At 38.5% G+C, this 18,543-nt stretch overlaps 2 protein-coding genes across 3 annotated transcripts; both read right to left on the minus strand.

The window, feature by feature from the left end:
* Positions 1-1,484: 1,484 nt before the first annotated feature.
* Positions 1,485-9,873, minus strand: ambp (alpha-1-microglobulin/bikunin precursor; the record flags this gene model as incomplete). The annotated part of the gene is made up of 15 exons (XM_083930128.1): positions 9,548-9,873; positions 9,307-9,452; positions 9,152-9,228; positions 8,887-9,006; positions 8,547-8,755; positions 6,613-6,759; positions 5,829-5,971; positions 4,562-4,638; positions 4,344-4,460; positions 4,065-4,166; positions 3,856-3,911; positions 2,904-2,991; positions 2,581-2,748; positions 1,601-1,774; positions 1,485-1,510 (listed from the first exon to the last, which is right to left on the minus strand). Exons 1-15 carry the CDS (start codon positions 9,665-9,667, stop codon positions 1,485-1,487), a joined length of 1,770 nt encoding a protein of 589 aa, XP_083786254.1. The 5' UTR covers positions 9,668-9,873.
* Positions 9,874-11,408: 1,535 nt separating this feature from the next.
* Positions 11,409-15,214, minus strand: ptgdsa (prostaglandin D2 synthase a). 2 transcript variants are annotated; one of them, XM_083929946.1, is made up of 7 exons: positions 15,008-15,214; positions 13,225-13,364; positions 12,985-13,061; positions 12,169-12,279; positions 11,968-12,069; positions 11,758-11,789; positions 11,409-11,662 (listed from the first exon to the last, which is right to left on the minus strand). In XM_083929946.1, exons 1-6 carry the CDS (start codon positions 15,095-15,097, stop codon positions 11,758-11,760), a joined length of 552 nt encoding a protein of 183 aa, XP_083786072.1. In that variant the 5' UTR covers positions 15,098-15,214; the 3' UTR covers positions 11,409-11,662. The 2 variants fall into 2 exon arrangements, with proteins under 2 accessions (XP_083786072.1, XP_083786073.1); XM_083929947.1 differs by having other exon boundaries at positions 11,758-11,786; positions 15,008-15,213.
* Positions 15,215-18,543: the final 3,329 nt, after the last annotated feature.

The raw sequence follows: 18,543 nt of genomic DNA on the forward strand, positions 1-18,543 counted from the left end.
AGAAGCATCACCACCACTCATGTGAACGTATCACGCAGAAATGCAACATGAACCATAAGGAGCACTTTAAAGAAATCATTTTGTGTCAACACCCTCAGACTATGTTAAGCCAACAGATTACACTACAACGATAGGTCGATTAACTGATTAGTTGCCAACTTTTAAATAAATCTGAAACTATTTTGGTAAAACATTCATGTCTTTCAGTTCCAGCTTCTTAAAAGTAGATGTTTCTTTATTCCTCTATGAACTTTGAGTTGTGGACAAAACAAGATCGCCCTGTAGGTCACCAATAAATCAATGCATTACTATGTTCGACTCTTGTTTATTGTTTAAAGAAGATCGATGCGGTTTACAGACTTCATGCGGTCCATAAAACAAGACTGAAATGATTAAAGGGAAATATTTGCAACTCAGTTAAAATATATGATTGTGTGCATCATTTCTTGGCACCTCAGTACAAACTGAGAGAAGAGAATAAGAAATGCAAAAGAGAGTAGCTTTTCACTGCACTGTGTTCAGATGTGTAAAACGTGTTTTATACTTCACTCCTCACCTTCAGTGTGACATCTCTGCGCACACTCTCATTTTAAAAATTGTTCAGGTTGCGCACTCACGCCATCCATAGATGAGAAACCTCAGCTCGTCGAGGAGGAGTTCTGTACTGACATCTTAAATTTTTAAAAAATGAAATTGTTCTAAATACTGAAAAGAAATCTTTAATAAAAAATCCATCATAAAAAAAACAAGAAAATTAAATCTCCTTATTTAACCCTTATAGGGAATAAGTGTGTCCAAAAAATGTATCCAATATGCCTCCCTCTGAAGAAGAATTCTAAATATATAAATTATGATTTAAAACATCATAAAATATAACATTGTATATAGACTGAAAATGCTCAAATATCATAAGTAGAATATACAAAACAGAATACTTCTTGAGCTGACTTGCTGGTAATGCAGAGTCCTAAAAGTGTTATAAAGTCCTACATGTATTAGATATACAACTGTTTATCTAAGAGAGCGCAGATGCCGAGAAATGGAAAGACACAACTTACAGCTCCTTATGGTTACTCTGGTCTTTAAACCAGGACTCTGTCATCTGGACAGTAGGAGTGACCTTGTGCAAGTTATCAGATGATGATCACAACTTGTGACAGTTTTACAAATGACCTTCCATTCGTCTTTGCTAAAACATCTGTGGTCATGGCTGTAAGATATACTACTCAGGTTGTATCTGTGATGATATAACAGATATTTGAAATGAGGAGGCTTCGTCATTCTGGACGCCAGCAAGCGACTGCATCAAGAAGCACCAGACAAACAGAGTTATGACTTGTTTTATTGGTGATTTGTTGTGGTATAACTTCACATATTCTGTGAAGGCTGAGACAAAATAATGTTTCTTTAAAGTGTGCTTTTTGTGATGCTGGTTCTTATTGAACCTCTGTATGATGACGAGCAGCAATGTTTCCTAATCACACTCAGTTTGCCATCAGGAGCTCTCCTTCTGTAAAAGAGCAAAAAATACATTAAATGTTTTTTTTCATCATATGTGGGCAGAGATTTGGTGTTTTTTGTGTCTCCTTTCTCATCTCACCATCATCCACCACCCCACAGTACTCATCACACTCAGCCTTGCTGTAGAACTTGTTGGCGTTGCCCTGGCAGAAGCCCTGTTTGTAGGGAACGCACAGGCCCACAGTGGAGTCAAATGCCCAGATAGGTGGCTGGCCGGTGCAGGGCTGGGCCACCATGGGCAGACGGCACACAGCTGAGGAAACAGAACAGAGGAGTGTTGATATTTAAAGGGAAAATTATAGGGCTACCTCATCAAACACTAGATAATCTACACAGCACTGCAGTACACAGAAAAACCATGAACATATTAAATGATGACACCCACCCCCTCCATTCTGAATTCGAGCTGCTTCTCTTAGGGCGCTGCTATAGAATACACATGGCAAGGAAAAAAATATACAAAGACTCTTTTATCCCAGATGTAATTTCCATGGTCAATAAACCAAGGACATTTAGATGAAAGGGAGGTGTAGACAGGAGCGCTAGCGATGGGCCGGAACGGGTGCTTGCTGCCTTGTGTCTGATGTGTAGGCTTGTGTGTGTGGGCTAGAGGGAGGGGGTGGAAATGATGTGCTATGCCAATCTGGAGGATGTATGTCTATGTTAAATGGAATGAATGTGTCAATTCTAACGTATCCCATGTGTTTTAACAGTGAGACCAAAGGCAATGTCCATGGTGACATGACAAATAAATAATATTCTATTCTATTCTATTTTCAATTATTTCCAGGGTTATCCGTTTTTTCCCCCCACAGCTCACATCTGATCATACTAACAGGTAGCCCCATTACTTCTGGCCTACAGATGGAAACGCAAAGGAAGTCTACTTCCTCCCCACTTAAATGCCATTCCAAATTTGGATGAAAAAAACAAACAAAAGAAAATATTGCGCAGCCAAAGAATAAACTGACTGCCTGTCCAGTAATACAAAAAAAACCAAGACATAGCAACAGAGCTATTTCCATATGCAGATGCTGTGTTCCGTATTTCACTTCTCACCCTCAGAGCGACATCTCTGCAGACACTCTCTTTCATTTTCAAAGTTGTTCTGGTTGCCCAAACACCCTCCATACTTGAAGAGTTCACAGCTCATTGAGGAGGAGTTGTAGAAGTAACGCTGGTGCAGCCCAAAACAAGGGCCTGTGTCTGGTGCTGCTTTACAGGCCTCTACGTGGGGAGAGAGGGAGAGAGATTGCTCTATGAAGGATAGATACCCATTAACTTCAACATGAGGATCAAGATCTTTTAACTTTATTTCAACACAAATCCATTTTCAGGAATGTGCTATGCTGTACAATAAGCGTAGGAAGCTGATCACTTACCGGTTCCATTGAAAAGAGGTGTATCATCACCAGCAGCAGAACCCTCAATGTCTGTAGGATCCAAAGAAGGCACATCTCTCTTCCTCCGCTGTAACACAGCCGCAGACAGACTCAGTTAGGGGTACTCACTCTATTTTGGCGTTTGTGTCTTTAAGCCCCCCTCCCAAAAAGCCTAGTCTGCTCTGATTGGTCAGTCTTTCCGGGTCTTCTGCATCTGCATCATGCAGTGAAAGACTATGGCGACACTGTAGCTACTTTTTCTACATATATATAGTATAGTTGTGACATCACAACGGGATCTGAGTCCTAACGGCTTTAAAGACAAAGTTTCTGAATACGGGCTGTGTGCATTTCTCTGTGGATTGAGTGTTTTGATACTTTCACAGTACTTACAAAGCACCTCGACCTGCTTTATAATGAGAAAGACACAGTATCTCACTTTTTTTTTTTTTTTTTTTACAATATGGGACCTTCAAATCCACACTTATATTTCATTTTAACAGCAACACAACTCTAAAATACAGTATAGTTGCAGCATTTCATTAAAATAATAAAATTATATACAGTATGTCTTGACAAAAATGAAAACCATCGTCCAAATCAACACACTCTGAAAGGGACCATTTTTAAAACAAATAAATGTATTTATTTTGTGTAGAATGTGTATATTCTACTGGTAGTGTGTAGTTTTCCTTGATACTACTACTACTACTACTATTACTAACTACGGCTGAAAGGGATTTAAAGGCTATTTATTTAGTTTGAAGCAAAGTAGATTCAAATTTTTAGCAGAATAAAACAAGAACCAAAAAACATTTAAATAAATTTATTTTCATTCAAATACAATTTAACAAATACAAAACATGTATTTGTTAAATTGTATTTGAATGAAAATAGAATCCAAAAATGCCTGATAAGATGATTTAGGTTTGATTCAATTTATTTTGAATACCTGAGGCTCAGGCTGAGCTGCCGGCTCTGCCAACAGCTCTCCAGGAACACAATCACCTGCAAAGGTAAAAAATTATTAAGACACCCATGCGCTTTAGGATTATGCTGCAAAAAGATCTGAACTTTTTCCCTGTACCTTCATCACACATTCAAATCTCATCTGAATGTTTCATATTTAGAGGTCTGTATGTGTGATAATCTGTGTTGTACCTTTGTCCTGCTTAATGATAATTGTGTCATCACTCATTCCCTGTTGTCTGACCAGTGTTTTGAAGTCATCCAGAACAGTGTCTCTCACAGTCATAGTTCGGCCTGAAGAGGAAAGAGTAAATCTGTAAAAACTTAACCATGGTGGAAAGGGTTTAAGATGTTTAAATTATACATGGTTTGGTTTACATTTTGTTTTATTCAACACTAATGCTCAAATAAATAAATACATAAATAACAGAGTAAAATGTTCCAGTGCATCTATGGAGAGTGTCCACTCACTGTAAAGCTTAACCGATGTGCTCGTATCCCCTGATGATTTCTGTTTACTCATTATCACTATCGCATACTCAATGTAGTTTGTGTGAACAACATAGGCATCCACGTCTGCCCCCCACTCTGTGGAAAGAACAGAAAAGATAATAATGAAAAAAAATGATGGACAATACGAACTTAAACGAAAGCTGTAACACTACATGATTAAACAGAGGGAGACATACTTGCGTTATGGTAGGAGAAGCGTCCTGGTGTGGTGGTCAGCTCATAGTCCCCAATGATCTCCTTACATTTTCCATGCCTGCACATGCCCCGCAACAGTTTATATGTAAATCTAACTCGAGTGTCATCTTTGCAGAATATATCAAACATTTATAAGACACCTTTAAATTTGACCAGTGCTGGAAGAAGTAGTCAGACCTTTAAGTTCAGTAGAAGTAGTGATATTGCAGTGTAGAAATTCTCTATTACAAGTAAATGTTATGCATTCACAATTCTACTTAAATAATATACATTTACATATAAAGTACCACTTAAAGGACCAACAATAAACATACTCAGAATGTGGAATGGCCCATTTCAGAATAATATATATGACATTATTTAATTCACTTATGATCATTACTGCGTTAATGTGTAAACATCAGTAATGTTGTTGCTGAAGGTGGGGCTCATTTTTACCGCTTAACATAATGTCCTGTAGCTTAAAGTGAAATTCCATAAAATCATCCCAGGGTCTTTTTCGGCAAATACACTCATCAAATAAGCCATTGAGACATTTTTTTTCATGTAACAACTATTAACTTAGAAATCCCAGACAGTTGCTAACAATCGCTAACAGCTGAATGCGGTGGACATTGATTCGCTCGGGGAAGCATGGTGAAGGCATTAACCACTAATACTGCTCAAGATAACACCAAACCTCTGCAGTATGATAGGAGTCCTTCCTTTTGGATTGAATTGGGTAATTGACTTGAATGGACTTTACAATAAGAGGATCTGCTACCGGGGTCTTGTAAGTCTTTCAAAACACTCTTTTAATAAACTCCAGGTTCACTTACTACGTTGTTGGTGCTTTGATTACTGTGTAAGGACTCTTCTCATGCTACTGCAGAGGTTTGAGGTTATCATGAGCAGTATAAGTGGTTAAAAAAAGCTGTTTTAATGCATTCACCATGCTACCCGGAGCTAATCGATGTTAGCCGCATTCGGTTGTCGGTGACTGTCCGGGATTTCTCCATTACTAGTTGTTGCACAAAAAAATTGTCTCGTTGATTTATCTGGTGAGTGCATTTTTCGAAAAAAGACCCTGGGATGATTTTCCGCCGGAATTTCACTTTAATATGTAATAAAACATCATAATTTATCAGTTGATTATATTGTCTGCTTAATAATCTGAATCTAACTATTAACTGAAACTAACAAATGAAAGTACAAATATGCATTAGTGTGTTTGTATGTAAATGTATGATGCATGCACTTCTTACAAACCTGAGTACCTGTCGAGTCATCTTGAGTTTATCTGCAGTGGTGCCACTCTCCAGAACCAGTTTACCAATGGCTGCATCTGTCCTGTGGCGTTGCATATAAGGACATGTACTTGCCACGGCAACATCATGCCATGTTCCCAAAAACTGTTAGAAAGAGGTACCATCAAACATTTACATATTACTTATGTAATACACATGAAACCTAGAACTGAACAGATCAGACCAACAAAAAAAAAGAAAGAATTATTTATCTCTCTTTATTAAAACGGTTTACAAATAAAGTTGTTGCAAAATGATAATATTCATTTTTATGACACACTAATAAGGAACCTTTGTAAATTATTATAGACATCAAGCCCTTTGAGGAGCTCATCAGACTAGATTTCAGATTAAAAACCTTCAGGACACAAAATCTCACTTTATGCAGACGATCTAATTCTGTTCTTCATGTACTGATATTCGACTTTTTATGTGTGTAACAGAAACTGTTGTCTCTAGCCCAAACTGCTTTAACATTTCAAGATTTAATGCAAAAATATCATAGAAGGGTTTATATTTCAATCAAGAATTTTAGGTCATTAATATATGACGGTTTTCACTGCCTGCAGGATGAAACATCATCGTCTCTATAATATAGAAAAGTAACATATTATACTCTTAAGTAAAGGGCATTAATCTATCTAACAGACAAAAAATGATTGAAAAGAGAACACATAAAAAAACTGAATGAATAAATTAAAAATGAAAGAATATAAAAGAAGAAGATGCAAGTCTGCAGAACTCACCAGGGTCAGATCAAAGTTCTCCTGTGTGGGGTAGAGAGGATCTGGGAGTACAGGGACTCCCTGGAGGGTCCAGGACCACCCCAGCACCAGCAGGGAACCCAGAACCACTGCTTTCTGCATCCTATCAGCCTGTCTGTCCACTCGTCTCTGAGAGCACTGATGTCTGAGACACTGAATCAAAGGAAGAGGGCCACCTCTTTCCTGTTTCTGACACCCTATCTCAACTCTTCAAATGGGGATAGGGCATTGACCTTTGTTTTGTGTGCAGTGCATGCCCTCACTCCCACAGTCAAGTAAAAAACAAACAAGTAAAAGAGCAAAGTTCTGTTTATTTGTCTCTCACTTTGTGCTCTGACTTGCCTGGGCAGCTGACCATTTAAACATTGATCTTCAGAGTTCTGGCAACATCAACAAAACCATATTGTGTCTGTATTCTGCATTGTGTATGTATATATACATGTGCAGTTTTGTATTGAGGAAAGAACAGTGATTATTTCAGTGCTGCACCTTGGATTTCACAATTCTGATATCATCTGTTGGATGAGACTTTATATGAGAAATTATATATTGACATTTTACAGGTATATAGTTTTAACCCGTAGAGGCATTGCATTTTCTTCTCAAGCCTCAGCCTTCATGCGAATATCATGTATCCATTTTGCAGTAGAACGACCCATAGCAGTTCCCTCCATTACTTCAAATAAAATCAAATACAGATATATTATTTGGATTTGAATGTTAACTTTAACCAATCAATCTAAATAATAAATACTGCTCCTGACTATTTATTTAATCATAAGGGGAGATGAAATAGAAATTTGCACTGGTCCCTGATAAGCACTAAATTACTAATTTTGAAAATCTATTCCTTAATAGTTGGCCGGTGGGGAAAGAGTTTTGTCAAGTCAGCTCCTCAGGACTCCACATTTTTGTATTTTCTTCCTTTCACCTACATTACAAATTAATTTGGACATACCAAGCATTTTCTGCATATGGAATGCATATGCATACTATAGTGATATAGGAACATATGGTATTCATATAGTATGTGCTGTATTCATAGGAAGTGGGTACTAACAAAACAGTGTTGCTTAATACATTGAGGAACGTGGTTTTTTCACATTCAGCATCAACATGATGAGTCTGGTTTGTGTGATGATCCTCCTCTTCAGTTATTCCACATGATCGCTTACCCTATAAACACACATTTATTATTATGCTAAAATTGGACAAAAATACAAAGATTTTTAAAATTATTTTATTATATATGTGCTATATTTGTACATTTAATATTTGTATGCAAACAGTTGCATGCTTTAGATTCTGTGTGAGTATGTAAAATATTGAGCATATCTTTGAGCAACAATTAAAGCTTCCTTTCCACCAGAAATTTCCTTAGATCACAGAGAGTTGAGGCAGAGCAGCCGGAGGGCATGAAAGGGAAAACCAGAAAACATTTTCTCCATAAAATATGATCCAGTTTCACCAAAGTTCAGTGGTAGTCCTACAAAGCGTTAAACACTTATCCCGGGAAAAGGTATTTAGGGCACAGAGTGGGTATGACAGAGAAACCATTCTCCTTATTACAAATCAGAGTAGCATACACATTATTTTTAAAGCTGTTGTTTTAAGGTTAAATTGTTACGCAATGTTGCTTTAAGTAATGTAACCTTCAACAAATGAGTCACTTGCCCTTTCACCCGGTCAAACATCACCATCGTCCTCCTCTTGTGCAGTAGCCACAGGTGGCACCACGTTTCTTTTCAACCTTTTGGGAGCAAAAACCTGAACAATAGACATGCAAAGTACCCGCAACCGGTGAAGTAAGTCATACAAATACTGATCTGTGGTTTTGGTATGCAAATGTTATTACAGCACATCACGGTTAAAAGCACCTACCTGGGTAGTGACAGGCTCACCTGGAACACACTCACCTGGTGGGAAGAGTAAGATGGAGAAGGGGAGGGGTTGGGGATGAGGTGTTGTGTCATGTTGACAGCATTTGTCTCTGTGTCAAAAGAAAAAAGCCTTAGAAAATCACCTTCATTCTGATTGATGATGATAGCGTCATCGCTCGCTCCATGTTGTCTGACCAGCGTTTTAAAGTCCTCCAGCACAGCAGCCCTCACACTCATAGTTCGACCTGAGGAGGACAGAATTACCAATTACCATTACACAGACTGATCCATATATTGAATGGAAAAAACAACATCCACACCGAAACAAACGCAACAAATTAACATGTTGATAGATTCAGATTTAACTGTCACTCACTATAAAGCTTGACTATGGTGGTTTTGTTCCCTGATGGTTTCTCTGAGCTCAGCTGAAGCATCATTGCATAGTCATCATAGTTGGAATGAACCACAAAGGAATCAACGTCTGCTCCGAACCCTGCAGACAGGAAACTGCTCACAGTACATTGCATGACAGATTTATTTTAGCACCACTAAAAGCTAGTTACTGTGGGGGTTTAACTGAATATTAAACTAAATAATGAAAACAGGATGGAGAGTGGAAGGAGGCTGGAGAAACATACTTTCAACATGGTGGAAGAATTGTCCTGGAATGCTGGTCAAACCATAATCTGTGGACGTCTGCTTGCACGAGCCATTCCTACATACAGACACATACATGTTAACAGCTTGTGCAAGGAAACACACTTTAAACTACTACAACGCACTTGAGTCTGACCTGAAACTAGTGGCCGTCATTGTGAAGTTGCCCTCAGTAGCAACATGTTGCAGTTCCAGTGCAACAATGACAGGGTTTCCTCTCTTTCGGTGCATGTAGTGAGGACACGTAGAAACCACCGCTACCTCATACCACTTCCCCATGAACTGCAAGGGACACAGAAATATTTACTGTACAGCAAAGTATTGCACATGACAAAAATATGCAGTATCTTAAAATCTGTATTTCAGCCTATACTCACCCGGTCGAGATCAAAGTTCTCCTGTGTGAGGATAAGGGCTTCTGGCAGCACAGGGACCGCTCGCAGGATCCAGACCGACCCCAAAACCAGCAAAGACGCCAGACTCAACTCTCTCTCCATCCTGTCAACACTTCTGGGACAACTGGATCACTGTTTGTTTCAGCTGAGTAACCCCCCCCCTCACAACACTACAAAAAAAACCCACAAAGCTATAGGAGCAAAGTTCTGGTAGTCTCTTTATCTTGTTTTTGTGTGTCTTTTGTTTGAGTGTGTGCAATCCATATAGTCAGCAGTGAATCACTGGACTTCAGAATTTGAGGCTAAAACAAGCAACCAATCAATACATGTCAGAATTATAAAACAAGAAATCTCTGTGTCTGTGTGTGTGTCATTCGCATACTGCACCTCAGCAATTGTACCTCAGCATTCATTCACCCGATCTGCTTCACCCTACAGGTGCATTGCTGTACTCAACAATATGTTTCAGAAACAAAATAATTTTTTTCCCTGGGTTCTGTGGTTCCAGACAAATCTATCCATCATATGCCATATAAGTCATGCCCATTTGCGTCTAGATCTATCATTTTTAATTCTGTCCAAATCTGTATTTTTCCTCCTCGACCTACAAATTTTAAGCAATTGTCACCAAATTTGGTAGAGAACATCTCTGGGCCAGGACAGAAAAAGTAACCTTTTCAGATTTTTGATGATTCATACAGTTTTGCTATAAGCTGGCCCTCAAAGTTTGATCAAATGCTTTGGGCAGGGCTTATATTAAACAAATTCCATCCGCTTTGTGCTGTTGAAAACACATTTGATAGACATTCAGATATGATGTCTGAGTGGTCATGGCAAATTTAGTGCCATCTGACCAATAGGTGGCGCTCTAGCAGCATCATATAACTAAAAAAGGAAGGACTATCTCTCGGTCTGTGTATTACCTGTAGGTACAGTATGAATGACTGTCCTGCACATATCTCAGGAATCATTCATGTAATTGACTTCACACTTGACAGGTGTATTGCTGAGGATCCAAGGCGGTGCAGTGTGAAATCACTCGGATGAGTAGTTCTGCCAAGCATTGGCCCACTCCAACAGACACTTCACTACGCAGGTACTAGAGAAAAGCTACATTGACTGACTCAGTGTCTTTTTTTTAAATCCAACAGGTCGCACAAAAGTCAGTATTTTCTCGATTCTACATGTAATGTCTTAAACATAATTTCTCACAGTTTTACTGATTATCATATGTGCATTACGTGCTATATGATATCAGGTTACATAGCTAGCTTGAGCATTAGCTAGCATTAATTGTCTCATAAGAGAGCTATGAAGTCTGGTTCACATCAGAAACATACTGATGTGCAGGGATGTGTAATATCTGCCCTCTGGTGTTCATGTGTGAACCACTCCCCTGGAAGTACATGTTGATAAAAGAAAAACACACACACACACACACACACACACACACACACACACACACACACACACACACACACACACACACACACACACACACACACACACACACACACACACACACACACACACACACACACACACACACACACACACACACACACACACACACACACACACACACACACACACACACACACACACACCTATAGTTAACATTTAAAACTGAGAATATGATTAAATTTAATTATTAAATGAAACTGTTTAACTAGCTTGGAGGTTAAAATTGTTTATTAAACTATGTCAACACTGTGAAACAGAGTGATTGATTATGGTTTACGTTAAAACAATCTGAATATAAGTTAAACCAATATGCCTGATCACAGTAAAAATGATGCTTAGTAAATAGGAAAAGAAGGAAAAAGAAAATATTTAAATAGCCTGGAGGTTAATATTATTTATTTAACTATGTCAGCGCAGCAGAAGTATGAAAATAATGAAAAACACTACAAAACAGAGGATGATGTATACATTTCATCAGCAATATTTGTTATTTATCATCTCAGTAGCCAGAATGAGGATGATTCTTTGTAGTATTTCAAAGTAAAAGCTGGGGAAAAGTGAACTGGCAAACACAGAGCTGGAGCAGCACATCAGAATATGCACGTGGCCATCATCTCAGGTACATCAGGGAACCTATGGATAGTAAAAGAAACTCATTTACACTGAAAATGTGTTACTCACACACCTAAAAACTCCCCTGGATTTCACATTTTTAAAAAAAGACTCACCTAACCAGATCTTGATGGTGGGCAATTATCTGCTGGCCAGAAAACATACAGGAAACGTCAGGGGTCAGGGTCAACTTTCCCCATTATCTGTCGGTGTGTGTGTGTGTGTGTGTGTGTGTGTGTGTGTGTGTGTGCGTGTGCGCGTGTGTGCGTGTGTGCATGTGTATATACTGTATATGTGTAGATATGTGTGTGTTACCCCTACTTTACCTGCTGGAGGTGGAGTCAGAATAGACTCTCTGGAGAAACCCTGAGACAAGGCAAATGCTTTAAATCTGTTAATGACATCAATTCTGACTGTTTGAGAGCGACCTGGAAACAGAGACACGTATGGACAGTTTTGACTCTGGAGCTCACATGTTGAGAGGTAATGTAAAAATGTGCGCATGCATGTTTGTGTGTGTGTCTCACCGTAAAGCGCCACCTGTGTGTACTCTCTGTTAAAAACCTTATGTTTGAGAACGACAGCGTATTCAGTGTAGTTTGTGTCCACCACTGTGATGTCCTTCACCATGTTATGGCCTGGCAGAAAACGCACAACACAGAAAACGAGGAACACGTGACTTCCTGTCATTCAGTATTAAATATGAACTTAACCAGAGAAATATGAGAAAGAATGGAAATACATGTGAATGTCATTGTAACTCTCTGTAGAATAATGAGTAAAGTCTGTAAAGTAAAATTTAGAATACTTCCAAAACAAACACTTTGGGCAGTAAGAAGGCAAGAAGGGCTATATGAGATAGATAAAGAAGAGTTGTAGTATATCAAAGGCAACCATGTTAAAAAAAATACTGTATATTAATGAAAATATCTGAAAACAAATACATATTTATGTATGTAAAACAGTATATGCCCTACAAAATGACAACAGTAAGAAAGAAAAACAATTATGAATACACATAGTATGAAAACAAAGATGTGTATTTTATTTTTACAGGACTTATAATCATGTCAATAGCTGCATTAGATACAACAAAAATTAAAAGTATTCAACCATTATAATAAATGTTATTGTACCAAATATTTATGACAAGTAAAATATCAAAAGGGCACCAGATTTAGTTTTTTAAAGGGATTATGTGTACTATGAATCGGATCCAGAATTAAATTTTGCTCTACTGCTGCGGGCCCTCACTGAGTATACAAGGTATTTACATTGTAATGGAGTTCTTTCTCCTCTCTTGGGAAGCTGATGACTCGGATTAGAAATGAGCAAAGACTTACGTGTGCTGAAGTAGGTGAACTGTCCGGGTACGTTGGTCTTCTCATAGTTGTACACCTTAATCTGACAACCTGCAGGCCTGAAGCACACAGAGGAAACGCAGTGTGACTTTAACTTTGCTGAACTCCACTCCATACATCCCTCTGTTTCATCTCTTCTTTAATAGCACATTATCGTTTGTGGCCACCCATTTGCACAAACACGTAGGGTATACTGTATATGCCCTGTGCACACAGACTCACATGGCGTCCCACATTGTGAGGTTAACGTTGCCGTTTGGCAGTGTTGTGATGACGCCCATGGATGCCTTCAGTTTGTCTCTGGAGTGGACAAAACGTGGAGAATCATAGGCCAGGCCCACCCGGTACCATCTCCCTGCAAACTAAACACACACACACACACACACACACACACACACACACACACACACACACACACACACACACACACACACACACACACACACACACACACACACACACACACACACACACACACACACACACACACACACACACACACACACACACACACACACACACACACACACACACACACACACACACACACACACACACACACACACACACACACACACACACACACACACACACACACACACACACACACACACACAGAGAAATGTTGAGTTTTCTGACTTCACTCCCTTGTTTGTGTCTCATGTTTCTACTGAAGACATAAAACTTTAGAACAGGTCACATATATAGTTTCTAAAAAGGATCAGTGATACCTAAAACCGCTGGTCACGGTAGCATTTTTAGCTAAGGTTACAAGGTTCCTCTCAGGGACTATTTTCAGCTGCAGATTTCATGCATTTGTGAGTATTTAAGGAAGCAGTAAAGTTTCTGTGGGATTGACTCAAAATAAAACAGTGACCATGTTAACCATTATGAAGAAACATGTCACACAGTGCATCTGTGTAGCTCATCTCAATCATTTTTAGTGGGATCAATTCATTGAAAGTTTTGGTCTCTTTTCTTTTTTTAGATTGGTTGTTAATGAGAAAGATATAGAACATGACCAAACTCACCTTAGCAAACCTTTAATATGCATTGCAAATTCATTGAACCACAATGTAAAATATAAAGCAAGGTCTATACTCATCCATGCTCTTTTTCACACTTCATTGATATTTGTTACCAAGCATAGGCATGGAAAAAATATATTTGTTGCCATTTGATATGACATTTTGAGGCTTTTTTTAATGCATTAAAACAGTTTTAGTGTCTACATTTAGGAAAAACAAGTCAGCTGTATTTGTACATTGCAAACACTGCCGCTATCCACAGCATTTCCTCACATTTGTACATCCTTTAAAACTGACTAAATGAAGGGTGGGATTAATGTTGGATTCAAACTGATGACTTTAAATAACATGATAGGGTTTCCATTCTTCTTCATGTAAGTGATAACCCTTTTTTAAAAAAAAAACTTCTGCTGCGTTTTCTCTTTTAGGCTAAGGATCAAAAATTTGAGGAAATCATAGCGATAGTTTCTGATGGGGATAATTTACATGAACCCACATCAGATTGGCAAGTAATTGACCTTTTGATAAATATCTCACCATAGGGATATTTAAAATGCTTCTGGAATAAATCCAGTATCAATCAGCCACAAGGAACAACCGAGGAAGACATTTCTCATGATGTATTTACTCTGGGAAACGTCAAACTGACCTCTCTCAACCTCTCGTGTGTGAGGAAACCAGGGAAATAAGGATTCATAAATGTATAAATCAGGACAATTTGTTCTGAGGCAAGACTTAAACCCATGACTGTTTGTGTTTGTGTAGTCATAGTTACACACATATGGACAAGTTCTCACTGTCTCAGAAAACACACTCCCACTTTTGCTATCTCTCTCTTACGCACGCACGCACGCACGCACGCACGCACGCACGCACGCACGCACGCACAGACACACACACACACCCACACACACCCACACAAAAAAAAACCAACACACACACACACACACAGCTGGCTGTGTGTCACTCTATCTTACCCTCTGCAGGTTGAAATCTCTCTGCGGCTTGACGTCTGCGTCCACCATCATCCCGCACAACATCACCATGATGACAACAGTGGTCCTCATGGCTGCGTGGAGAAAGGAAGCGGCGAGGTGGATGGGCTGAAAGGTTGTGAGAGGGTATTTGACCCAAGCCTAAAGTGAACTGTAGGCAGTCAACAGACAGGTACAGAGTGGCAAAGCCTGTGGCAATGTTTGCTTTTCTCCTGATCCACCCACTCGGTTGTCAACCAATCATCGCTGGGGATCAGGGAACAGTGGCCAAGTGTTGAGGATGTGTGGTTCCAAAACAACCCCGAGTTAGACTTCACTTCCCATAGGTGCAGCAATATATCATGCTTGTGGTGTCTTGACATCAGCTAAAGCTCATGTACTGCCCTCACAAGCACAGACACACTGGTTTCACAAGACTTTGTCCTACATCGATAGAAGAAAGAAGAAACTAGGGATCAGCAAGTTCAGACACGTCTAAAAATAATGTTCTTAAGTAGAGTAAAATCAAACTGTTAAAGGGCTCATATTTTAAAAAGTGAGAGATCCATGTCTTTCTTTTAAATTATAAAGCAGGTAAGGGTGCTATATAAATACTGTGAAAATATGAAAATGCTCAGTCCACAAACAAGCCGTCAGGACTTCTGTACGGTTATGATGTCATCACTGTACTATATATAAGTAGAAAGTGTTGCTACAGTGCCATTACAGTCATTCCCCGGCTGCAATGACGGTGCAGAGATGCAGGGGGTGCAGATAGAGAAGAATACAGGTCAGACAGACATACTATTAAAGCATGCAAACATGTTCTATAGAAAACCAAAATACAAGTATGCACATGAAAGTGATATGATACATTGTATGGGACCTTTGACATACTCAATTACAAGTAAATGTTCTAAATTCAGAAGTTTAATTATAGTCAAAGTACAATAATCATAAACAAAATGTACTCTAAGTGTCAAAAGTAAAAGCATTTATTATGCAAAAGGCTTCCCTTTCAGTTTTTTCTAACTATTGCATCATTATTATTGATGCATTAATACATATGTGATAGTTCAATGTTGGTTGAAGTTCAACTATTTTCTATACTGTTGTAGTTTAATCTATAACAATGCATCATATTTTAGATGATGATCATGATTTGTATGTGATGGTAAATCTAAGTCTGTAAAATAAATGTGGTGGAGTAATGAATACAATACCTCCAATAGTGAAACAGTGGCAGAAAATAGAAATACTTTTGTTCTTATGTACATTACTTTCCTACCACTCTCAAGAAGGATATGGTCTTAACATCAATAGAAGTTTGAGAACTGCATATGAAACGGGACAAGTTTGCACAACTACAGTATGAAATGCTACTCATAATGATTGCTCATGTCATGACAAGAGAATCAAGTCATACCTCAGAGGAGGCTCACGGGTTCATTGTTGAAAACTCCTTTTCAAGCTTCAATTTCATGTTCCTCCATTTCCATCACAATTTCTGGCTTGATAGGTTCCAAAAAAGCACAAATGAGTAAACACATGTTCACAGTTCAGTTAAGCTAAACGATAACAGGTAGAGAAGTTCTTATTTGTATATCTGAGGTCAGCTTGAGTGGCTTGACATTGCTAAAATTAGGTCTGAGGCTGGAACGAATGTTAGTGAATAGCGTAAGTGAATGTAAAGAACATACAAGCGATGTTGAAAGTGGGCTTGCGGGAGGTGTGTTTGCAGCACACAAGAACTCACTGTAGAGTCTTTTAGAGGTGTCGCGGGTCTAATTCAGTTTCTCTTTCCTGTAGATTATTGGATGGAAAAAAAGGGAAAGAAAAGATTGCCACAAAGTATGATTTGACCCGGAGCTGCAAAGATGAATCGATTAGTTGTCAACTATTAATCGCTATTGATATTTTGTTAATAGATTCATCGGTTTGAGTATGAGTTAATTCTCTGATTTCAGCTTAAATGTGAATATTTTCTGGTTCCTTTCCTCCTCTATAACAGTAAACTGAATATCTTTGAGTTGTGGACAAAACAAGACATTTGAGGACGTCATCTTGGGTTTTGGGGAACACTGATTGACATTTTATAGACCGAACAACTAATCGATTAATCTATGTTTTCTTTAAATAAGATATTGAGCTCCTTTCTGAATCACCTACATTGGATCTGTATTGGATGGGCACGTCTCCTTTTTCCTGATTTGATACGGTAGTGAATTAAATACAATTTGAATTTGAATTAATAGTTTATTGGAATGCCTAAAAGGGGTCATTCATGCTTTTTGTCTAAACCTAATTGATCATTATGAATCAATGTTTAATTTTTTAAAACAAGGCATTTTACGTTCATTTAACCTGAAGGTTACTTTCCAGGAAACCATCTGAGTGTGACCCAAAGCCAACTGCTTAACCTAATTTTTGGTACATTGAGTAAGTGGCCATGCTGTTAATGTTGAAACTATTGCGATATCGTCAGCACGGTTTTTGGTTTTTAAGTCATAATCTGTCTGGATTAGCAAAACACAGCAGGCATTGATCCACTGTGACATCTGCTCGACCACAAGAAAGTGTTACACCAATAAGAGCCTAAGTGAACAATTTAAATAGTTTTTTATTAATAATGATTTCTCCATTTGCAGCACTGCTTTTATCTCAATTTCTTGAAATGCATGATGTATACAGCTAGTCTTCAGTGGACAAGAGGACATCAGTGTGTGTGTCACACGCACACAGCACACCTCACAGACCTCCCCTACACACTCCGCACAAGCTGAGAGCTGCCGCTTGTGCAATGAGACAACAAAATAAAATGATAGAAACGAAGAAAAAAAAATACTTTCACACATTAGGCAGACATGTACAAACTTGTTTCCTTCTCTATCAACGCTTGATGTTCCTGAGGACCAAGACCGGAAAACACAGAAACAAAAAGTGCAAAAATAAGCAGTGTGAGAAGATGTTGATCAGAGGTATGAGGGACAGCAAAGGACCAGAGACACAGAAATGTTTTAAAACATAATTCTTCAGCCGGGGGTTCTGGCTTGTCTGGTGTGTAATGACATCCATCCATTAGAAACTTAGCTGTGACCTTGATCACCAGTCGTTTTTTTTTTTTTACATTGCTTTACAGAGACAATCAGTTGACTGATCTCAGTATGAGCTGGGAAGACTGGTGACGGTTTGAAGCCTTGGAGGTTTTCTCCCGAGACTGTTCACTTTGGAGCTCCATTGAATAAACTTATATTCACATCAATCAACACGGCCTGACTTCATTTTTAGTCTTAGTGGCATTAAATAAATAAATATTTGTCTCTTAGATGAAAAACTGAAAGAAAAAGGGTCACATGACTTTAACTGATAATGATAATAAAAATTATAATTATAATTATAATATCGGGCCTATTTTAACATTTAAATCTGTTTAAAATTTGTTTGACAAATTCGTATGGATTCATTTTCACTAATACATTTCTATCTACAGCAGTTTAAGTTGCAGTCATTGGGTCATTTCCTTACAGACTGCATGATAA

Source organism: Echiichthys vipera (genome assembly GCF_963691815.1).
Source record: "Echiichthys vipera genome assembly, chromosome: 16".
Classification (NCBI taxonomy): domain Eukaryota; kingdom Metazoa; phylum Chordata; class Actinopteri; order Perciformes; family Trachinidae; genus Echiichthys; species Echiichthys vipera.